This window comes from Podarcis tiliguerta, assembly GCF_965153285.1.
Source record: "Podarcis tiliguerta genome assembly, chromosome: 17".
Classification (NCBI taxonomy): domain Eukaryota; kingdom Metazoa; phylum Chordata; class Lepidosauria; order Squamata; family Lacertidae; genus Podarcis; species Podarcis tiliguerta.
The window spans coordinates 22083649-22108193 of NC_139550.1; the positions used below are offsets into that span (position 1 = coordinate 22083649).

General features: G+C 45.7%; 1 protein-coding gene across 1 annotated transcript in view; it reads right to left on the minus strand.

Moving 5' to 3' along the window:
• MUSK (muscle associated receptor tyrosine kinase) overlaps positions 1-24545 on the minus strand; it is a 60342-nt gene that overhangs the window by 19950 nt on the left and 15847 nt on the right. Inside the window, exons 6-8 of the mRNA XM_083420920.1 lie at positions 17544-17668; positions 9877-10036; positions 362-677 (exon numbers count right to left, since the gene is read on the minus strand). Coding sequence (XP_083277046.1) covers positions 362-677; positions 9877-10036; positions 17544-17668 — 601 coding nt within the window. The remainder of the gene's footprint in view (positions 1-361; positions 678-9876; positions 10037-17543; positions 17669-24545) is intronic.

Below are 24545 nucleotides of genomic sequence, written 5' to 3' on the forward strand. Positions count from 1 at the left end.
GCCTCAAAGATCCCTGAAGCCTTTGGAGCGCAGCGCCCTGCTGCCCTGCAGAGGCTTTGCGCGCAGCCGTCCCCAAGCCAGAACAGCGAGACGGAGCCCTCCGCAGCGCTCCGTCTCCCTGTTCTTCTTTTCAGCTTAGCGGCGCAGCCTGCATTCGCTCTATAGGACGCACACACATTTCCCCTTAATTTTTGGAGGGGAAAAAGTGTGTCCTATAGAGCGAAAAATACGGTAATTCCCAAAATACGACATTGTTCTTTGTATTTCTCCATGTGTACTCTACCCTTTCCTGCAGGATGTGGTGAAATTGTGGGGGGGCGGGATGAGGATCAGGTTTGTTTGTTTTGCTCACTTGTGTTACCTGCAAACAGGTTTTGGAGCAGCTCCGATCCTGGAGGGATTGCACTCCTGGAAGATGTAATGACACAGCAGGGACTCAGCGGCTGGGCGGCAAAAGGGACTCACTGTTTTCAATTCAGCCCACGCTGTGCGGACAAGGAGTTCTTGGGTCTCCTCTGGGTCTCCATAGGAGGCGTTGAAGAAAACAAAGGCGTCCTTGGCCAACAGAGAGCTACACACCTCTCCTCTGTATGTGCTGCAGTAGCCTGTATCACCCTTGTAGAGTCTGATGGGGAAGAGAAAAACACACACGGGAGGATTTCTGAGTGTTGACAAATCTGCAGACTGTACCATCAGCACTTGAAGTGCTTAAAGCTAAACCCCTAGAACAGTTATTATATGGGGCTCAGATCTGGACAGGCATTCCCTTTGGATCTACAGAAGCTGTTTAATAATAAATAATAATAATTTTTTATATTATACCCCGCCCTTCCCGGTTCAGAAAACCGGGCCCAGGGCGGCTAACAACAACTTTAAAACACTTAATTGATGCAACAACAACAAAATACAGTATAAAACGTGAATAACAATAAATTCAGAATTCAAAAATCAATTAGGGGGAAATCCATCCAATAAACATTAGATGATCACCAGGGCTAGCTGGCTAAATTAGTCCTATTTGGGCCAGCGAGGAGACCAGGGGAGAATTAGCTGTGGGATCCCAGAGCGTGTAATCTTCATAAAAAGGGGAGGGGAGGGGAGGAAGGGGAATAAAAGATCAAGCTAACTCCAAATTGAAAGTCAAGCAGAATAGCTCTGTCTTACAGGCCCTGAGGAAGGAAATTAAATCCTGCAGGGCCCTGGTCTCATGGGTTTGGTCTAAGTTCCTAAGGCAATTCTTTCCTCTTCCATCCAAATGCTTCTGTTCCATTCCAAATGCTTCCTTGCACTTGGAGACTAATCTCCCCTCTGTTGAATTACAGACTTGGCGTAGGACATTTAATTATTGGCTTCGCCTAAATTTAAACCCCACTGGCCTACCACCCTTAGTATTGCAAGATTGTCATGAGAGCACTTGGACTAAAATTGTCAGCTGAAAGCTTTACTTTTCTGGTTTATCACCGTAAGTTATTAACACTGGGCTTCCGTAAAGCAGATAATTTAACCAGACAGAGCCTATGTCTATGATATCGAGTGACAGAATAATCTGGCCACAATTTTGTCCATGGTATGATTATTTTCCACCTAGTCATTTTGACACTTTGTCACCCTATTTTCAAAATTTAACAATTCCAAAATACAGACGCGTTTTCACTTTCGCAAGATTGAATATACTGCCTTCAGCTGTACTTGAGGGAATTTCAAAAAATTCCACTGGAAAAACGGTTATGTCCCTGTGGAGTTCGCAGTATTGAGTCTGTGGCTATTGTCCTTCTGGCTTGCACTCTTTATAAAGATTTGAGGAGTGAGGCTATTACCCCTCTATTGTGGTCCATACTGGGTTGCTCAACCACTGTTATGGTGTCCTTTCTCTTGGCAGATCAAGATGATCAGGTGACAGCAAAAACTGCAAAGTTTTTAGCAGGGGCAATTAGAATAAGATCTATTATTTGATTATGGATATAAACCCCCCAAATGTATTTTCTATGGTTACGTTTTTACCTCTATCTTCAGTACATTTTATTTTATTTTATTGCTGATGGTGAAACCAGCAAGGACAGTGACTTTGGGAGTGGGCGGGGCCAGCACAGGTAAGCCCCTTCCATTCTCTGCATGTTACTTGTATGTGTGAAGGCTAATGGGAGAGGCTGTTTCTAAGGCAAAGAGGAAGAGAAAAGGCATTCTGAAGCCTAACTGGTTATAGAGCAAGGGAGTGTTGAAGATGGAAATTCAAAGATGGGTCTCTTCATTGCCTCGCCAACTCAACATGAAAGAAAAGCCAGGAGGATCATACTTAACTAGAAGCATGGTTGCTGTTCGTTCTGTCTTGACCCACATCGTTCTGCCCAGACACTGAGGTCCAGCGCCAAGGGCCTTCTGGCGGTTCCCTCACTGCGAGAAGCCAAGTTACAGGGAACCAGGCCTTCCCAGTAGTGGTGCCCGCCCTGTGGAACACCCTTCCATCAGATGTCAAAGAAAAAAACAGCTACAGTGGTACCTCAGGTTACAGACGCTTCAGGTTACAGACTCTGTTAACCCAGAAATAGTACCTCGGGTTAAGAACTTTGCTTCAGGATGAGAGCGGAAATCGTGCTTTGGCGGTGCGGCGGCAGTGGGAGGCCCCATTAGCTAAAATGGCGCTTCAGGTTAAGAACAGTTTCAAGTTAAGAACGGACCTCCAGAATGAATTAAGTTCTTAACCTGAGGTACCACTGTACCAGACTTTTAGAAGAGATTTGAAGGCAGCCCAGTTTAGCGAAGCTTTTAATGTTTGATGCATTACTGTATTTTAATATTTGTTGGATGCCGCCCAGAGTGGCTGGGGAAGCCCAGCCAGATGGGCAGGGTATAAATAAATTATTATTATTATTATTATTATTATTATTATTATTATTATTATTATCATCACCATCATCATCATCATCATTACACAAGGGTCACAGAGTTCAGTTTATACCAGTCCCAAATATTAGGAAATGTCAAAGGAGCTATCTGCACCTCTGTTAAAAAATTTCCTTCCCTCGGCTGACTTTCATCACCAACTTACTTGCTTGAAGGATGTGAGCTGCCTGCCACTGACAAGATGACTCAAGGTTTCCCCAACACTCAATATGTGTAAATATGCTTCCCAGCTGTAGGGACACTGATTTTTTTTCTCTCCCTCTCTCTCTTTCAGCATTCCATACCAAGGTTGCAACGTTCTCCCTTGACTCCATTTCTTCTGGGATACGATCAGGGTTGGATTAAAAATTTTTGCTCGTGTTTGCAGAAAAGGAAGTGATTCATCACGACAGTAACCTGATAGCAGTGCAATGTCCCCGTGGACATAGCAGACGAGCCAAGATTAATGTTTCTCCTGTGTGTAGCTCAGTCCCTTTTCATGAATGATACATGCACACAAATGCAGCGCTTGCATTCATTGAATTAATTTTACTGGCGTTTCTGCCTGGTTTTGAACATCCCTTTTACACTGTAGTACCTTGTTCTGTAATAGAAGTGTGGCTTAATAATAATATAAAAAATCATTGTAACAATATGTCGCCTAAATTTTAAATGCCAACAAGAATGGTGTGCTGGTAAAACGACATGAATCTATCAACTTTGAATCTTTTCAGAATAAGATCTTTACAACTATCCTAAGTATTCGTAACAGCATGTCTTGAGTTTTATTTAAGGCCTCAAGTCGGCATATTTTAGGCAGAACAAAGTGTGTACTTAATAGTTTTTTCAACTTGTTGGTTTATGTAACTGAAAATTCCTGAAGACATGCTCTCAAATGTTTGTTTAATGGAACAGATCCAATCAAGTTCAGTTAAACAAATGACATGCTTTCGGAAGATTAGAAAGATGATTCATCCTGAAGGCTTTTCCATGAATTATTTGCTTATGTTCTATCAGTTTTAGGGCAGCAATTACAAAACTGGATTATTTTTTTTAAAAAAGGTAAGAGATGCATAATTAGTTTATTTTGGCCAACACTAAGGTTGCATCTTAGTCTTTTCTGACATTATCAACCTGAGACTGAAAAATGTGTTTCCCTTTTTTTAGATCCAGTCAAATTCTTCATACAGTCGTTGCTAGGAGATCCCATACAATCTTTGCACTGAAAAGAAGCACACAATCCACAACTTTTGCCCTGGCTGTGACTGAAATGTGCTTAGATATTGTCAAGATCCATATGGTTTGATTAATCTGGTGCCATTTCATTTTGGGTCTCTGTATCATTTTGGGTCTCTGTCTTGCAATGCTGATGTTTTCGTTTTTATTTTGGTCGGATTCTGTATTTGTTTTACTTTGATTCTTACCTCTGCTTTTACCCAGAGCTCTGCAATAGCTTACGGCTAAAAACAAATACATTTGACACTGGCTTGACTTGTATTCTCCAACAACAGCAATGGGTTGTGTCAGGGAACTGCCATCAGTGCCGGAGGGAGAGAGCAAAAGCCAGAGGGATTCCAGAGAGCGTCCAGGGTTTGGGAGAAGCAGTCCATCTTCTGGGGAAGAGAATCAGCGTAGCACCAGTGGAGAAGGGGGGCAGATGGGGGAAGCGGCGAGACGGTCGCATGACTCCTTGCCTGGGACCAGCGGGGAGAGTAGGGGTCTTCCGTTGCCCACGCCCTCCTTGCGCAGAAGGCTTTCGCGCAGAGAGAGTAGGAGAAGACTAGGCGTCAAAGAGCTTCTTTGCTGGAAGAAGTTTAAGAAACGCCCACTGACGGATTCTGCCAGCGATTGAGTCAGCCACGGGTGAGTGGCTGTCCGGACAGAAAGGGTTCACTTAGGCAACCCAGCCAGGTGTTTGCACCCAGCCGGGAAGATAAGCACCGGCTTACGCACGAGCAACCCCTAGAACCATAACAGGTTGCTATAACAATTAAAACATATTAGCTCGAAACCAAAGCTTCCCTTCCATCGTTCAAACGCTGTTGGTTTAAGAGGCTTAGAAGGAGTTTGCAAATGAACGAATACCAATTGGTAACTAACAATCTCGTGCATTGTTACCACTTTGCAAGCTTCTCGTTTCCTCCCTTTGCCAAGTGGTGATGGGAATTTCACCTTTCTGCTGCTTCCTATAATTCGCCACACCCTAAAACCCTTCACTCCACAGACTGCTGTTAGCAAGAGTGGGGTCAGTGGTGGAGGAATCCTCTCTGGCATCTGTGGTGGCGCACCCAGGGCCAGGGCGAACCACCCATAGGGGCGGGGTGGGGCACACAGCACCCATAGGGATGGGGCATGTGGTGCCCTTAGTGAGGGGCGGTGTGGGGCGCATGACACCCACAGGGATAGGGTGCGTGGTGCCCATAGGGACGGGGCACGCCACAGGGCCTCAGACGCCCTACAGCAGGTGGGGAGGCAGCGGACAGATAGAGTGTAGCCTGCGGGTACCCAAGATGCTTGGCTCGGGTCCGCTGCACAGGCCCAGCGGTTTGTGCCGCCCGCCATTTTGTCACCCCCCTCAATGGAGACACCTGGAGTGGGTCCATAGCTGTCAATGTTTCCCTTTTTTTAAAGGGGAAATTTCCTTATTCCGAATAGGATTCCTCACAAGTAAAGGGAAAAGTTGACAGCTGTGGGCGAGCCGCACCTACTGCATCCCCCTTGCTACGCCCCTGAGTGGGGTAACTCACAATGGGATGGTTTCACATCAGGCATTTCAGATGGGAGATGAGAAAGCGATTGTGACTGTTGCTTTGAATAGCAGCCACACATTGCACAGAAACATCTAATGGGTAGAGCACCCCTAGCACCTCCAAGGAGGGGAACCTGTCTGAAATCATGGTGAGCCTGTCAATGGAGCCAATGATGTGGCAGGGGTCAGCAAACATTTTCAGCAGGAGGCCGGTCCACTGTCCCTCAGACCTTGCTGGGGGCCAGACAGATTTTTTTTGGGGGGGGGGGAAATGAATGAATTCCTATGCCCCACAAATAACCCAGAAATGCATTTTAAATAAAAGCACACATTCTACTTATGTAAAAACATGCTGATTCCTGGACCATCTTCAGGCCAGATTTAGAAGACGGTTGGGCCGGATCCGGCCCCTGGGCCTTAGTTTGCCTACCCATGTGCTAGAGGAACCAAAGGTCTGACTCCGTGTAAGGCAGCTCCCTCTGTTCTGATATCCTTAATTTCTACCCCAGCAGGAAAAGGTCTGTGACCTGCTTGGCAGGTGGTTCCATGTGCCCTGTTTGTGTCACACAATCTTTTGTCACACAAAATCCATCCCCAGGTTACCCTTACCTCCATTCTAATAGCGCAAGAGTGAGGTCCGTCCGAAGAAAACAGTTGCGTTGGAGGGAGTGAGAGGAGGAAAGAGAGAGAAAGAGAGGTGAAACGGCCAGTGCAAAATAGATTTGCATCTTTACACAGATAAAGCTTGGAAGAGCTCAGTAGCGTTTTTCTTTTAAGTTTCTAAGGAGAGGGAAGAGAATAAAAAATACCTTTGGATAGTGCCATAGCTGGGGAGGGGGAGGGCAGGGGGGCTAGCCAGGTTTTTATGCCCTGGGTGAAGCCTTCAGAGGGGCACTATTGAGGCTCCCTGCCTGCGTACACAAATGTGCAGTGCATGATGTGAGCAGGGCCAGATTTCGGTTTGATGAGGCCCAAAGCTACTGAAGGTAATGGGGCCCATTATATGTCCAGCTGTCCTTTGTCGGCAACAAATTGTTGCTGATTCTTGTGTTGAATATATGCTATATGGTAATTTATGGACCTAATAGTTATCTCAAGCCATTTGCCCATGTTGCCCTGCAACCAGTCCATGCAGAATGTAGGCACCCTATATATAAAAATGAGCAAACCAGTGATATTCTAGGGAGCGGGCTAGCAGGCGGGGCCCATGACTTACATCAGGCATAGGCAAACTCCAGCCCTCCAGGTGTTTGGGACTACAATTCCCATCATCCCTAGCTAACAGGACCAGTGGTCATGGATGATGGGAATTGGAGTCCCAAACATCTGGAGGGCCGGAGTTTGCCTATGCCTGACTTACATCATAGGAGCCTACACAACACAAAACACTGTGGCTGTCTGTAGGTTTTCTTTCATTTGTTTTTTTATCTTATATTTTGGAAATATACATCCAGGTTTTTTTCCTTTAATTTTTTTTGGTCCTCCCAAGAAGAGTGGGGCCCTAAGCTATAGCTTGCTTAGCTTATACATAAATCATGAGTCAAACTGGGTCTTTCACTTGGGTGAAATGAAGCCTAGTTTTACCCCTGCCCTCTGAAGAAATTGTTCTCCTGATTTGGTAACAGGCATAGACGCACAAAAGCAAGCTTCCGAAACAGGTATCTACCTGGATGAGGAGTCCCATAGGGGCAAAACCAAAAAATCCTCCCAAAGCATTTTCTGTATGTCTATTTCCCCCTTCAGTTCACTTCCACAACAGTTTGTGTGATGCCCGCTGAGCAAATCGGAAAATCCACAAAGGGATCCGATTGTCTGTCTCCCACATCAGTTTTGGGGAAAAGGGGCAGAGAATACAGACATTATTAGCCTTGCCTGGTTTAAAGCAGACCAGATAAGGGGTGATACTGGACATCAACAAGGCTTTAAACAGCCTGGTTCTCTCCACATCTACTCAGAAGTAACTCCACGTTACGTTTGATGGTACTTTAGGTAAAGGTCCAGTCGTGACCGACTCTGGGGTTGCTGTGCTCATCTCGCTTTATTGGCCGAGGGAGCCGGTGTACAGCTTCCGGGTCATGTGGCCAGCAGGACTATGCTGCTTCTAGCGAACCAGAGCAGCGCATGGAAACATTGTTTACCTTCCCGCTGAAGCGGTACCTATTTATCTACTTGCACTTTGACGTGCTTTTGAACTGCTAGGTTGGCAGGAGCAGGGACTGAGCAACAGGAGGAGAAGAAGAAGAAGAGTTTGGATTTGATATCCCGCCTTTCACTCCCTTTAAGGAGTCTCAAAGCGGCTAACATTCTCCTTTCCCTTCCTCCCCCACAAAAACACTCTGTGAGGTGCGTGGGGCTGAGAGACTTCAAAGAAGTGTGACTAGCCCAAGGTCACCCAGCAGCTGCATGTGGAGGAGCGGAGACGCGAACCCGGTTCCCCAGATTAAAAGACTACCGCTCTTAACCACTACACCACACTGGGAGCTCACCCCGTCGCGGGGATTCGAACCACCGACCTTCTGATCGGAAAGTCCTAGGCTCTGTGGTTTAACCCACAGCGCCACCCGTGTCCCAAGTAAATGTGTCTAGGGTTGCAGCCTGCCATGGGCGGTGAAGGCACTATGCCGAGCCGTCTTTCCTATTGGGCTTACTGGCACGTTGCGCCAGGGCGCTGGCCTCTCAGGGGCTCCCCAGCGAGTGGGGGAGCTGTGCGGCTTTGCCAGCAGCCTCCCCTTTCCCTGCCAGCTGTGCCCCATCAACCATATGGCTGGAGGGTGTGAAGCTTGCCTCTGCGGGAGGAGAGCAATACCCGCAAAGGCTTAGGAAAAGGTCGACAATTCTGGGAAACGGGGGTGGGGCGGGAGGAGGGGGCTTTGAACCATAGCACCAGATATGCTTAAGACGGCCCTGGCACTATGCTACCTTCCCGTTCCTCACCAGCAGGGAGGTCAGGGCGATACATTTGCACCTTGCCCACCTCTCTGCTGCCTCACTGTTCCCGGCGGAAGTTAGGGGAGCTCTACAAGTCGTCGTGTTTTATCGCTGTTCAGAAAAATATCTGAAGTGGCGCCCCCTCCTACACTGAGCTGCATGGGTCAGCAGAGGAGGCCCAGCTATTGACGCTGCCAGGCTCTGTGGGTTTGAGCAGGCGCAGCCTTCTCTGTGGTGGCCCCTCCAAGTTGTAGACTGCCCTTCCCTCTGAGGTGCGTCTTGCACTATCACTGCATGCTTTTCAGGGACTGGTCAAGACACACCTCTTTAGCCAGGCCTTTGGTCAAGCGGATATCCTCTCTGCCCCCGCATTGCTGTCCTCTGCAGCTCTGCCTGGTCATTCTGATGTTGGTTTTATTTCATTATTTTATTCGGCCTTAACTTGAATTGTGGCATTTGCGGGGGGGGGGGCAGAGGTGGATGGGTGTTACTGGGAGCATTTGGTGAAGGACAAATAACAAATAAATGAAGACCACACACAAGATCAAAGTAATCTCGGCGTGATTTTTGCACCTTGTTGTGTTGTACACATTGTGAGCAGAATGGGAAATGGCGGGGGGGGGGGGGGCGGAGAAACCACAACATTTTTCCTGAACACTTTGGTATTCCATATACAGTGGTACCTCAGGTTACATACGCTTCAGGTTACATACGCTTCAGGTTACAGCCTCCGCTAACCCAGAAATATTACCTCAGGTTAAGAACTTTGCTTCAGGATGAGAACAGAAATCATGCTCCGGTGGAGCGGCAGCAGCAGGAGGCCCCATCAGCTAAAGTGGTGCTTCAGGTTAAGAACAGTTTCAGATTAAGAACAGACCTCCGGAACGAATTAAGTACTTAACCTGAGGTACCACTGTACTTTCCTTTGGGACCAACCTGTCCCCGCTTCATGTAAGTAATACTCAAGATGTTCATGCCTCCCTGAACTATTTTCACATGGCTGTTAGGTGATATTAATATAGATCTTCCTCACTTCCTTCTCCTGGATGAGTTTACAGAGTGTCTTGGGACACCGTAACCAGGACGGCAGCAAATATGTTGGAAATTATAGCTGTGCCAACCTCTGAAGTGTAATAATATAGGAAGAAACAGCCGGGAATGAGGTGCACTCCTGGATCAAATTTATCCTGCTGCAAATTACAAGGAAGCCAAGCCCTTCAACTTCCTATGAGGTCTCTCTCTGTGTGCGAGCGAAACCCCAGGCAGAAGTTAAAGGACATTTGATTCCCCCACAAGTGCCTCTTTCTCTAAAAGCATACCTGATACGTTGATAGTGGCTGCGGCTTTTGCTGTGCCATAAGTCTCACTGTGCTTATTCGTTGCTATGCAGGTGAACAAACCCGGCCGGGTGACGTAGACTTGCAACCTGGAATCGATCACTCGGTCTTTGACGGTTTCTACGATGGATCCTGCGGAGACCTAAAACAAATGAGCGACGGTTCAGATGTATTGAGTAAAAACCGCAGGTCATCAGAATATAGAAGCAAAACAAGTGTAGCTGGTGCAGAATTCAGCGGCCAGGTTGCTCACCGGAGCAAGACGGTTTCAGCATATTACACCGATCCTGGTCCGACTGTACTGGCTACCAATTAGTTTCCGGGCCCAATTCAAAGTGCTGGTTTTTTGAAGTCTTAAATGGCTCAGGACCAAGGACTGCCTCTTCCCCTATGAACCCACACGGTCCCTGAGATCATCTTCTGAGGTCCTGAAAGACCTACATTGGCTCCTGGTGCATTTCCGAGCACAATTCAAAGTGTTGGTGCTGACCTTTAAAGCCCTAAACAGCCTCGGCCCAGTAGACCTGGAGTGTCTCCATCCCCATCGTTCAGCCCGGACACTGAGGTCCTCAGTGCAAGAAGTGAAGTTACAGGGAACCAGGCAGAGAGCCTTCTCGGTAGTGGCACCCTCCCTGTGGAACGCCCTACCATCAGATGTCAAGGAAATAGACAACTATCTGACTTTTGGAAGACATCTGAAGGCAGGCCTGTTTAGGGAAGTTTTTAAAGTTTGATGTTTTATTGTATTTTTTATATTTTGTTTAAGACCACCAAGAGTGGCTAGGGAAACCCAACCAGATGCGCAGGGTATGAATAATAAATTATTATTATTATTATTATTATTATTATTATCATCATCATCATCATCAACAACAACAACAACTTAAAAAGTCAATAGGGCACAAGACTCTTAATCTTAAGGTCGTGGGTTTGAGTCCCGTGTTGGGTAAAAGATTCCTGCATTGCTGGGGGTTGGACTAGATTACTCTCATGGTCCCTTCATATGTAGCATGGTAGACTACGACTGTTTTTAATTATAAATAACCAACCTGCTTGCAAAGGGGGCGGGGACATGGACTGTGAGGTTAGGACCAATGATTTAAACCTGTAATATTAGTACATTAACGTGGCTCTCTTGCCTAGGAAACGAATAAGGGAGAAGGTGTTGAAGAGCCAGTGATTTAACGCTGATATTGTATACCCTGCTCTGATTCACACAAGCATTTAGAGCTACTTGTTCGCTTTCATTAGGAGCACATATTTCCTACATTAATAGGCATGCTTGTAATAATACTAAGAACAAACCAGAAGTTGGTCTGGTGAAAAAGGGCCGGTGTCAATTAATCCACAGGTTGTCAGGTTTCCCGTTTCTGTCTAAATATTTTGTTGAGCGAAATATTTAACCAGGTTGTTCTTTTAGTCAGAAATCACTTCTCTGGATTTAGTGTGCAGAAGCAATTTCCTCAAGGGCATGAACCCAGTTCTGATTGAGTTCATAGTGTCAGAGGCAAATGCACCAGATTTAATAAAGTCTCAGGTTTAAACTGTTTTTCCTTATTTGCCGTAGGATAAAGGCAGATTTCCCTGAAGTCAAGGAGGAGGTCAATGATGCTCTTTCAGCGAGACATGTGCGTCAGATTTCTTAGTGCAGAAAGACATGTGCGTCAGATTTCTTAGTGCAGAAAGTATTGATCTCATGTGTAAAGATCTTTCCTATGCTTTCCTATTCTGATTAATTCTAGAAGCTACTAGAAGTTTCTCTGTATGAGAGAAGCAGGGGCAGAAGGGCTAATGATTGTTTGGGTTATATCTTCAGAGAAGCTGAGTACAGCTACTTTGAATTAGTTTTCTCCCAATTAAGGTCATGGTGACTATAAATATAGTCCAGAAGGAGCCTGGGTTTTTACCTTTTCTCTTCTCTCTCTCTTCTTTCTGGTGTGGTGTTTCTGTTTCTGTACATAGGATGCTTAGTGCTAAGGTTTAGTCTTATTATGAGTTAAGTTTATAAGTGCTGCAACTGATTTTGTATGGAATAAGCCAAACCTCATTGTATTGGATTTGATAACCATTACACTACATTTGCCTTCAGCACAAGTAAAGCTCTGTTGAATGAAGTACTATTGCCATAGCTGTAAACTTTTCCCTTTTCTTGCGAGGAACCCTATTCGGAATAAGGGAATTTCCCTTTAAAAAAGGGAAATGTTGACAGCTATGGCTATTGCCTCTGGTCTGTTTTTGGGAACTCTGCTGAACTCAGCAACGCATTTAAGGTTTTCCTCCACACATGACAACCTATGACAATGTGGACCAGATCCAGATTTACAGAATCATAGAGTTGCAAGGGACACCAAGGATCATCTAGCCCAACCCCCTGCAATGCAGAAATATCAGATAAAGCATCCAGAACAGATGTCTATCCAACTGCTACTTAAAAACCTTCAAGGAAGGAGAGTCCACCACCTCCCGAGGGAGACCCTTCCTCTGTCAAACAGCCCTTACTGTCAGAAAGTTCTTCCTGAATCTCCTTTCTTGCAACTTCAAGCCATGGGTTCGAGTTCTATCCTCCAGAGCAGGAGAAAACAAGCTTGCTCCATCTTCCATGTGACAGCCCTTAAGATATTTGAAGATGGCCCTCATATCTTTGGGTTCATGCCAGAGTGGTGCATGCTCTGGTTATCTCCCGCTTGGACTACTGCAATGCGCTCTATGTGGGGCTACCTTTGAAGGTGACCCGGAAAAGCAAAGGGTAACCCCCTTTTAATGTGTGGAGTGGTCATTGTAAAATCAAATAAAAATTATATGAGAGAGAGAGAGAGAGAGAGAGAGAGAGAGAGAGAGAGAGAATTGGGTATAGAATAATCAGAGGCAGCAATGGAGGTATAGGCCTTCTGACCTTGTTGTTGTTGTTTAGTCTTTTAGTCGTGCCAACTGATTTGTTCAAAATTGGGAAAAGAGTACGACAAGGCTGTATATTGTCTCCCTGCTTATTTAACTTATATGCAGAATTCATCATGCGAAAGGCTGGGCTGGATGAATCCCTAGCCGGAATTAAGATTGCCGGAAGAAATATCAACAACATCAGATATGCAGATGACACAACCTTGATGGCAGAAAGTGAGGAGGAATTAAAGAATCTTTTAATGAGGGTGAAAGAGGAGAGTGCAAAATATGGTCTGAAGCTCAACATCAAAAAAACTAACATCATGGCCACTGGTCCCATCACCTCCTGGCAAATAGAAGGGGAAGAGATGGAGGCAGTGAGAGATTTTACTTCTGACCTTTAAAACCTCTATTCTGCAGTGTGATAATTTCTGGGCTTTGGCCCTTCTTTTTTTTAACACCTAAGAATGGTCAGTTGGTAGCGCCAACATGGTCCCTCAAACTTCCTTTCCCTTCTGTTCCTCTTCGTCTTAAAGGGACCCTGTCAAGTCAGGGAAATGTTTGTGTGTGTGGCTGCAGATTTTGGAAAGGAAATGTGAGAACTCGGAAGGCTGAGTCAGAAGGCTTTGCTCTCAGCCTGGACCACACAGCCAAGGAGACTTTCCTTGCCACGTTCGCTGATAGAACTCACAGGGACAGGGAAATAAACGCAGGGAGAATTGAAAAGAGCTTCAGTTCTAGGGGCAAGCTCTGTCGCCAAGCTCCCATTAGGTAATAACAATCCCCTACTGCCTTGGCACAGCTAACTTCAGACCAGCTTGAAAGACAGTTAAGCGCTGCACTCTTTGCCATTTGCACCGTGGAAACGAGGAGAAAATAGCTGCAGGAAACCTCGTGAACATTGCAAGGGACTGCATTTTTAAGTCCGGGCAGCTTTTCAACTTGAAATGTGAGACCCTGGTAAATTATGACAATTTATTTCGTACAAAAATCCTGTCACTCACTCTCAAGAAATCGCTTTTTTTTAATCCTTAAAAAAAATAAAAATAAATCAATTTAGGAATTAAACTTGAGACAAGATCAAGTATATATTTAGGCTACAAATTCAGATCCAGTTTTACACCCATTCCACTGACAAAAAGAATGCAGAGAGCAGTACTTTGGCAGGAAAGCTGATACTTCCCTATCGTGGGTCCCCATGCACTCAGTTCGTAGCATTCCTTCGAGAGAGAGAGCAATGCCTTGTAACTGATAACAAAGTTCAACAAAATTAAGGAAGTGCAAGTGGGGCCTGCAATAGAAGGTTGCAGGGCAAAGTGCTCCTGTTCAGAGTTCCAGCCAGCCATGTTCGCTTTCATTCCATTCAATCCCCATCAATCTCATTTTCTATTTCCCCACCTCCAATAGACACACGGTATTCTGTGTGTATTCTAGGGATGTGGGTGGCGCCGTGGGTTAACCACAGAGCCTAGGACTTGCCGATCAGAAGGTCGGCGGTTCAAATCCCCGCGACGGGGTGAGCTCCCGTTGCTCGGTCCCTGCTCCTGCCAACCTAGCAGTTCGAAAGCATGTCAAAGTGCAAGTAGATAAATAGGTACCGCTCCAGCGGGAAGGTAAACGGCGTTTCCGTGTGCTGCTCTGGTTCACCAGAAGCGGCTTAGTCATGCTGGCCACATGACCCAGAAGCTGTAGGTTGGCTCTCTCGGCTAATAAAGCGAGATGAGCGCTGCAACCCCAGAGTCGGTCATGACTGGACCTAATGGTCAGGGGTCCCTTTACCTTTACCTTTATTCTGTGGCCCCTGAGTATATTCTCATGGGGCTTCTTTATGCCCAGTTAGTTTACCCCTCCCTCAATGATTGTTTGTACTTCTGCACTCTTGTGGGTGGGTGGTACAGTTTCAGCTACAGAATGATCAGCACTTGAGCCTGAGCATCGCTAACAGAGGGCATATCTTTGCATGCCCAGTTGCAGACCCTCCTTCCTCCCCGGAAGCCAAGCCCAGATAATTATATTCGCGTTTTTGTTTTTTTTTCTTTCCCCCTCTTCAAGTTTAAAGGTGCGGCTTTTATTTGGGTATGGCTTATATTCGTGCTGTGATAATAATTTAAAGTCTTAGATATATAATAAATGTTCATAAATGTACCAACCAAGCACATACATAGATCAGCACAGGAAGGCAGACCTGGAACCATTTTTGATTCCCAAACTGACCAAATGTTTTCTCTGCAAGGTCAAAGGAAAATGGAAAAGCCTCCCCATTGTCTTTTCCTTCACAAATCCTGTCTTAAGGGTATGTCTGTCTGTGTTTGAATAGGGTGAGCCTGTGACCTGGCTCAGGAACTAAGTATTTATCATTACAAAAGACTGGCCAGGCTCCACAGGGTATCCAATCAAGTGAGCATTAACAGGTAACCTGTCAGACGAGATAAACAACGCACTCAGATTTGTGCTGTAGACTGCCTTTTCTGTGATGTAGGTATGATGTATCTGGGGTGGGTGGTCTTGGGTTACACCCTTTCTGTGATGTCTTTATGATGTATGGAGGGGTGGTCTGGAGCTCCAGGGCTGGGAATTTAAAATTTCTATATACAGTGGTGCCTCGCAAGACGAAAAGAATCCGTTCCATGAGTCTCTTCGTCTAGCGGTTTTTTCGTCTTGCGAAGCAACCCTATTAGCGGATTAGCGCTATTAGCGGTTTAGCGGCTATTAAAGGCTTAAGGGATTAGCGGATTAGCTGCTAAAAGGCTGTTAGCAGCTTAGCGCCTTAGAAAAAGGGGGTGGGGAGCAGAAAAAAACCTCAAGAATCGCAAGACATTTTCGTCTTGCGAAGCAAGCCCATAGAGAAATTTGTCCTGCGAAGCACCTCTGAAAACGGAAAACCCTTTTGTCTAGCGGGTTTTCCGTCTTGCGAGGCATTCGTCTTGCGGGGCACCACTGTAAGGGCAGGCACACCTTTGTTCTGGGTACCTCCTCCTTTCCTCCGTGTGAGGGGAGCACCCTGTTGCAACAGATCAGTAAAGATCAGGCTTACTAGCTGCTTTGCTTCTCAATATTCTCTGGTTGGCCTCTGTTATTTTCTCCTACCAGTAGGGAACCTATGCAAGGACTCTATATGGGCTCTTGGATACCCCATAAGGGGAAAAGGGCAGGTTTTTGTTTACAACAGTCCCAATGTGGTAGCTAACTTGCTCCACAGAGCACATACTTGAGTAAGGATCTCATCCTCTACTGGCTGAACTGGGAGACCCCCTGAGTCAGTGGCGTAACGTGGGTTGTCAGCACCCGGGGCAAGGCAAGTAATTTGCGCCCCCTAACCCATGGATTTGTGCCCCCTAACCCGTGGATTTGCGCCCCCTAACCCTAACCCCCAGATGTTGCGCCCGGTGCGGCCGGCACCCCCTGCACCCCCCACGCTACGCCACTGCCCTGAGTTAAACCTGTGCACACACCCACACACCCACACACACCCACACCTTGCAGTGATTCTTTCTAGACCTTCATTTATTTTCCCTTAGCCTAATAATTCATAACCTCTGATGTCTTGAGGACCGTTTTCTTAGTTCTTGCTTTGGGTGAGTCACATATTTTCCTGCATTCCAGCTGCTGCAAAACTCAGCAGTCCTATCCAGCTCACAGACCCTCCAAGTGTCCCTATTTTCCAGGGACAGTCCCAGATTTACAGAAGCTGTTTCCCAGTTTCTGATCTGATCCCAGAATGTCCCGCTTTTCCTTAGGATGTCCCTGTTTTCATCAGAGAAACGTTGGAGCGTATGGAATTATGTGACCCCAGAGTCAAGGAGATAAGGAATTATACAACCTTTAGAAGCCATCTAAAGGCAGCCCAGTATAGGGAAGGGGTTTTTTAAATTTAATTTTTTTAACGTTTTTATATATGCTGGGGAAACCCAGTCAGATGGGCGAGGTATAAATAATAAAATTATTCTTATTATGAAATAGGGCGTCCCAAGTTTTCATTGGAGAAATGTTGGAGGGTATGCAGTTGCACTGAGCAAGCAAGATGAATGAAAAAGAAGCATGAATGGAAGTGTGAGAGACATTCAGATGTCAAGGAGATAAAGAGCTACACAAATTTTAGAAGACATCTGAAGGCAGCCCTGTATCAGGAAGTTTTTATTGTTCAATATTTTGCTGTGTGTTTTATATATGCTGTATATGCTGTAAGCCGCCCAGAGTGGCTGGGGAAACCCAGGCAGATGGGTGGGATATAATAATAATAATAATAATAATAATAATAATAATAATAATAATAATAAGTATTATAGATTCTCATAGGTAGCTGTGTCGGTCTGACGCAGTCGAAATTAATAAAAAAATTTGTCCAGTAGCACCTTAGAGACCAACTAAATTTGTTCTGGGTATAAGCTTTTGTGTGCATGTTTATACCCAGAACAAACTTAGTTGGTCTCTAAGGTGCCACTGGACAATTTTTAAATTATTATTATTATTATTATTATTATTATTATTATTATTATTATTCCAAGTTTTGTGCATGCTTCACATCAACTAGTTACGTGTCAGTGAAAACTGATACAGGGCTGATAAGTCATTCAGTCCAGCTCCATCGGAAGGTAGAAAGAGTTGAGTTTTCATTCAGCATAGCTATTTACTTTGCAAAAACCTTTGGCATTTTCTTGCGTGTTTCCTTTTTTACTCCCCGGCCTCCTCAAGGTCCAGCTGACAGCATGTGGCCTGCAGACCTCAGCTAAAGAATCACACATGTTCCCAGCAACCGCAAAGACACTTACAGCTTTTCCATTTTCAAGCCATGTCACCGTAGGGGTTGGAATGCCTGTTGCTGCACATCGCAGCGTCACCACAGAGCCAAAGCTGACATTGTAGGATTCGGGAGCTTTCAGGATTCGGGCGAAAACTGTATATGGAAGAAGAAAAAGTTGTGGTTAATATTCATGGTCAGCCACTGGTCAAAACTCTGGGGATTTCTCTGGCGGAAAGCACATCAAACAGCTGAAAGTCAAGCTAATCTGAGGTAAAACCAAATCATTACTGAAGGCAAAAAAACAAGCATCGTCATAATAATATTTATATGCCACCCATCTGTGACTGGGTTGCCCTAGACACTGTGGGCAGTTCCCAACAAAATAATAAAGACACAATACAACATCAACCATTAAAAACTTCCCTAAACAGGGCTGCCTTCAGATGTCTTTTAGACAGTTGCTTATCTCTTTGACATCTGATAGGGTATTCATCCACAGGCAGGGCGCCACTACCAACGTGTCACTTTGTTGTAAAAGGTAAAGGTAAAGGGACCCTTGACCATTAGGTCCAGTCGTGGCTGACTCTGGGGTTGCGGCGCTCATCTCACTTTATTGGCTGAGGGAGCCAGCGTACAGCTTCTGGGTCATGTGGCCAGCATGACTAAGCCGCTTCTGGCGAACCAGAGCAGTGCATGGAAATGCCGTTTACCTTCCCACTGGAGCGGTACCTATTTATCTACTTGCACTTTGACATGCTTTCGAACTGCTAGGTTGGCAGGAGCAGGGACTGAGCAATGGGAGCTCACCCCATCCCAGGGATTTGAACTACCGACCTTCTGATCAGCAAATCCTAGGCTCTGTGGTTTAACCCACAGCACCACCCGCGTCCCTCAGTTTGTTGTACTTTTGCGCATATACAGTGGACCCTCTGGTTACGAATCTAATTCATTCCAGGGGTTCATGTGCACCCCAAAAAATCCATAACCAGAGGCCTTCTTCTATGCACGCGCGATAGAGTACTTCTGTGCATGCGCCCGCGGCAAAGCCCAGAAGAATACACTTCTGAGTTTGCAGCATTCGTAGCCTGAAAGTTATGTAACCAGAGCGGTATGTAACCAGAGGGTGCACTGTGTGTGTGTGTGTGTGTGTGTGTGTGTGTGTGTGTGTTTTCTACAGTCCTGTACACAGAATTATGTACACAGAATTACGCATACCCTACAAAAGAAATACCAAAACTACCTATCATGCTAAAATAAAGGTTTGTGTCAAAAAGCTGGCTTCTGTTGCATGAATAAATTATACAAAATTGCATCCCCGATCATGCCTGGATAGCTCAGCCAGTAAGAACCTGGTACTGATAAGGTTGCAAGTTTGATCTCCATATGGGACAGCTGCGTATTCCTGCATTGCAAGCGGTTGGACTCGATGGTTCTCGGAGTCCTCTAACTCTATGATTCTATTATTCTTTTTACATCTTTTACTGCTTGAGCAGGCAAAGAGGGCCACCAGAAAAGGCCCCAAGGGCCACACGTGGCTCTCGGGGTGTGTGTTGGACTGCCCTGATCTGGAGGAGCAGACATTCTCCTTCCCTGCCTTACAGAATCAAGCCAGCCCCTGTAAATCAAATAGGTTGCAGATTCATGTAGCAGCGGTGGTGGTGGGGAATCATACTGCATGTATTTCACCAGTAGATTATCAGAAGAAACCTTTGCAGACACATTCATAATACAGAGACCGAAACAAAATGTGAAGAATTTTTGTCTGGCGTCCCTGTAGAAAACCCATGTAATACAACGACTCATTTCTATATTCGCAGCAGCAAATCCCTAAAGGCAAGTGCATGGAAGGATAAGATGTGTTCGAATTACCTTCCTAAGGAAATGAGGGAGGAAGTTCTTTTCATGCCAGACCTTGTTCTGAGCATGTAAAGGAGCCTTTAGCCGCATGTATAAAGTTAAAGGTAAGCCAAGTCTGTTGGCTCAGCTGTCAAGAGCATCTGATGACTCAAGTCCAGGAAATAGTACACCGTAATAATTGTTTTAAAGATGTCTCAAGACTGTGGGCTTCTCCATTCATCCCTTTTGCCCTGCGGTTTCTAGGTACATGTTTGCACTTTGAAGCTCTGAGTCTGAGCATTGCTGTTGGTTGGTTGTTTGCTTGTTTGTTTTGCCCGGCCCCTTTCCCTAGGAAAACGCACTCTTTAACGCTGTAGCAATTCGGGTTTTTGTGGATTGCCTGTTTGCTCCAATTCAGTATTAAAGAGCGGGCTTCCACGGAGAAGTTATTATTATCGTTTAATTTATTTATGACATTTATATACCACCATGGGATGCGGGTGGCGCTGTGGGTTAAACCACAGAGCCTAGGGCTTTGCCGATCAGAAGGTTGGCGGTTCGAATCCCTGGACAGGGTGAGCTTCTGTTGCTCAGTCCCTGCTCCTGCCAACCTAGCAGTTCGAAAGCACGTCAAAGTGCAAGTAGATAAATAGGTACTGCTCCAGCAGGAAGGTAAATGGCGTTTCCCTGCGCTGCTCTGGTTCACCAGAAGCGGCTTAGTCATGCTGGCCACATGACCCGGAAGCTGTATGCTGGCTGCCTCAGCTAATAAAGCGAGATGAGCACTGCAACCTCAGAGTCAGCCACAACTGGACCTAATGGTCAGGGGTCCCTTTACCTTTACCTATATACCACCATAGTCTTCCAAGGATCTCAATTTGGGATACATCTTCCCCATTTCATCCTCACAACTACCTTGCGAGGTGGGTTAGGCTGAGAGACAGTCACTGGCCCAAGGTCACCCAGTGAGCTTCATGGCTGAGTGGGGATTCGAACCCTGATTTCCCAGGTCCTGGTCCAACACTCTAACCCAGAGGTTGTCAACATGGTCCCGACCACCCACTAGTGGGCATTTCAGGATTCTAGGTGGGTGGTAGGAGGTTCTACGGCACAAGCTGAATCCTCCTTCCATCGAGCACTGGTGGGCGGTAAGGAAATTTTACCATCAAGAAAGATGCATTAGTGGGTGGTAGGTATAAAAAGGTTGACTACCCCTGCTCTAACCAATACGCCACGCTGGGACAAATAATGATGATGATGATGTGGGAATGTTCAGGGATGAAGGAGAGGATATATTGTCTGATTATATCCTTTTCCAACTTCTGTTAACAAGTTCCACAATTTAGCAGAGTAACATTCCCCTTTTTAAACTTGCAGCGGATGCATTTGCTCAGGCTCGCTAAAACCTCTATAATAACTGTTCTGGTATTTTCTCCTTATTCCCTCATAAAAGATAAGACACAATGCAGTCTTCTACAAAAGTATAAAAAGAGTTTACTCACATCTCATTCTGTTCACAATAGGATCCCAGAAGGCAGACTTAGCTTAGAAAAGTAACATATACCTAGAAACTATCTCATAAGAAGACAGTCCCTTTGTCCTCTCTTGGCTGGAAGCCAAGAGGGCATCTTTGGCTAAGCAGATGCTGTTTCTTCGATGCATGTAGTCAAAAGAGAGAGATGGCTGCCCTGCCATGTGCTTTTGTCATTACCTGCACAGGTGAGGCCATGCCCACCTCTAGTCACATGCAGAGGAAGTCTGTCCCAGCCCAGAAGGAAACAGGAAGTTTACCTGCTGGCTGGACAAACATTCCTCCCCGTGTGTAAACATGTTCACTCTAGGAATGTTGTACTTGACTGCTCTTGCGTTTCACATCCCACAAATAATGCTCGGACACAAAGCTTTAAAGCAGAAAGCTTTAAAGTCCCTTTGTTTAATTCTCCGCACTCTGTCCTTTGTAAAGTTTTCCGCGGCAAATATTACAGGGCTGACTAAAACCCCCAACAGCATTCTGCATATCCATCAGAGTTTGATAATATGCTTCAGGGAAATAATAAAGAATAATTAAAATGGCAACAACAATAACAACAAGCATCACTGCAAAGTTTTGATGGGGCCCCAAAGTCTTAAGTGAATCAGGACAGGTGGTCAAGTTATTGCCTAGCAACTTCTTGTGAAGTTCACACGGTCAATCTGGAAGCCTCCTGCTAAAAGAAGTGGAGGCAGAGAAAGGCTTTTGTAAAAGAAGGTCTTGGTGGATTGGGCCCAGCATCTGTTGGAGGCCAAAGACACAGGCTGGGCAGCGAACTAAATGAAATCTCACTCTGATCGAAACCAAAAATTCATTTGTTCCCAAGTGTCAGGGAACTGGCATCGGAGCCAGAAGGAGAGGGAGGGCTCCAGAGGGATTCCGGAGAGCGTCCAGGGAGGGAGAGAAGCAGCACATCTTCTGGGGAAGGAAATCAGCGTAGCCTCAGTGGAGGAGTGGGGCAGAAGGGGGAATTGGCGAGGTGGCTCCAAGACTCTTTGCCGGGAACCAGCGGGGAGAGCACGGGTCTTCCGGTGCCCACACCCTCCCTGCGCAGAAGACTTCCGCGCAGGGAAAGTAGGCGGCGACTAGACGTCAAAGAACTTTTATGCTGGAAGAAGTTCAAGAAACGCCCACTGACGGATTCTACCAGCGATTGAGACAGCCATGGGTGAGTGGCTGTCCGGACAGGAAAGGTTCACTCAGGCAACCCAGCCAGGTGTTGGCACCGATTTACGCACAAGCAACCCCTAGAACCATTACACCAAGGTTCCCACAAACACAGCAACAAAAGGAGATGAACCAAGCACTGTGTTTTCTTCGTCTCTCCAATAACATTCAATTTATTTATGACGTTTATATACCACCATAGTCTTCCAAGGATCTCCTTGGACAAAGAAAGAACCAGTGCACATTAGGAGATACCAGTTTCCACCAACACTAATTATTCTCCCCTGCAAACGCACCCCAGGCTGTATGGATTTATTTTTCCTTACTGGTCTCCAGCACTGAAATCAAGCCCAGCTGAGGGGGCAAAAATAACCAGATGCAGCCCTTTCAGGGGGAGAACTGGCTCGCGTGGGAAATATTAAGTACCCTCTCACTGCCAATTTCCACATACAAAAAACCTCCCCCTGTTCCAAGCCCAACATTCTGTTAACACAGCAAATGAGGGTTTGGAGATACACATTGGACAACTTGAGAAGCGACTTGCCCTTAAGTTTAATGCGGGCATTTATCTAACTCCACTAAGCAAGGAATTCGGGGCTGACTTGGGTGCATGAGAAGAAACATGACAGTCAAGAGACATGGTCGTGGTCCAGAGAAGAGACCGGGAAGCTAAAGGACCTTCTCCTTTCTCTGAGCTTCATTGTGAAGGTTGCAGTTCTTGCATGTCCCCTGCCAAGGACTAATGATTAAGCGGGGCGGGGGGGGGGGGCTTAGCTTTCGAGATCTGCTTTTTTCATAATTTTTTTTATTAATGATTTTCTTATTTTACAGAAGTAAGTGTAATGTCTCTAATATATTTTCCGTGTAACATTTTTACAAATCCGTTTCATTTGTTCAGACATTAGGGGGAGGGGGAAAAAAAAGAAGGGGTGGAGGGAGGGAAGATGGGTGGGGTGGGGTCGGGTGGCGATGTTTCTGTTATGCTTAATGTATGTAGGGTTTGGTGTCAGCGTTGCTTGTGCTGTTCACTTGTGTTCCTTTGGTGGTGAGAGAGGTTGGGGTTGGCCTAGGGTGTGATTGTTTCTTTGTTTTCGTGTGTGAGTGGGGTGGGTGGGTGTTTTGGATCAGGTTAGCCATATTGATTTGTACGCTGTTGGTGGATTATTTTCATTGTCTTGTTGGGCTGTGTCTGTGATAAAGGGGAGCCATACCGGGGTAAAGGCGTCTTCTTCTGTTTGTCCCCGTGTCAGTTTCAGTTTATTGGTTAATTTTTCTAGTAGGGCTGTTTCCCATACTATTTGGTACCATTGGTCCATGCTTACTCCTGACAGGTCTCTCCAGTGTCTGGCTATGGTGTCTCTGGTTGCTGAAAGTAGGTGGGGTATGAGTTCTTTGTGGTGTAAATGGGCATCGTTGTCTTGGAAGATGTTTATTAGGGCCAATTCTGGGGTGGTGTCTAATACTTGCTTAGTTATTTTACATATTTCTTCCGTGGCTGTTTTCCAGAATAGATCTGCTGAAGTCATTTAGGTGCCATCATTCACGCCCACATATCAAGTCCTTTTCACACAGACTTTGCTTTTTGTTGCACACTGGACTGAGCCCAAGGAGTTCTCTAGCTTCTCTGGATTTTATAATGTGGAAAGCACAGTCCTGCTGATGACCGTGAGGGACTGAGACTGCCACAGCTTCGTGACACCCACATGCATTATCATCATTGTTACAAAGGCCCCTGTTTAAGACATGCACTTTGTTAAACCATGCAGATTGCGTGTGCGAGGCGGAGCCGTTTCCCAATGAGGTGCGCGCAGCCATTTATCCTGGCTGACTTCCAAATCATTCAGATAATTGGAAATTTGGATAAATGGGTATGCCAGCCACGCGAGGTGACATTTATACTGCTCTGTGGGGTGAATACACAGTGAACGCACAGAATGAACTTGCGCAATGTGGTGTTTAGATTAAATCGTGTTTGATTAATGGGGTTCTACTGAGTATACAGTAGTGGCTTGCAAGATTCGCCCATGCCAAATTTCCCGTATGTTCTCTTTCCTCCATCAGTTCCATGGAGCTGTTGTTAGTTTCATCAACCAAACAGAGTTGACGGGTTGGAATATTGCCACTGCAAAGATCATTAATGCTATAATCACTAAAACACAGCACACATGGTCTGAAAATACCTCCGTCTGTTGCATTTCTCTCATTAAGAGCTGCACAACAAAGAAATTGATAAAAGAGATGAATGTTCCAAGTTCTCCAAACAAACAAGCCCTGCATATGTCACAATTTATGTATTATTATTATTATTTTTAAAAAACCTACCAAATTACTTACTGCCATGACCGCATCTTAAGTGCAATGCTTAATTTTGATAGGAGGCAGAATTAAAACAGGAGCTGTGTTAAAATATCATAATTCCCTAAGGGGGGAAGCAATGCAAGTTTGGAACATCTGCAGAAGACTTTTAAGGCCTTTAGTCTGTATCCCTTTCATCAT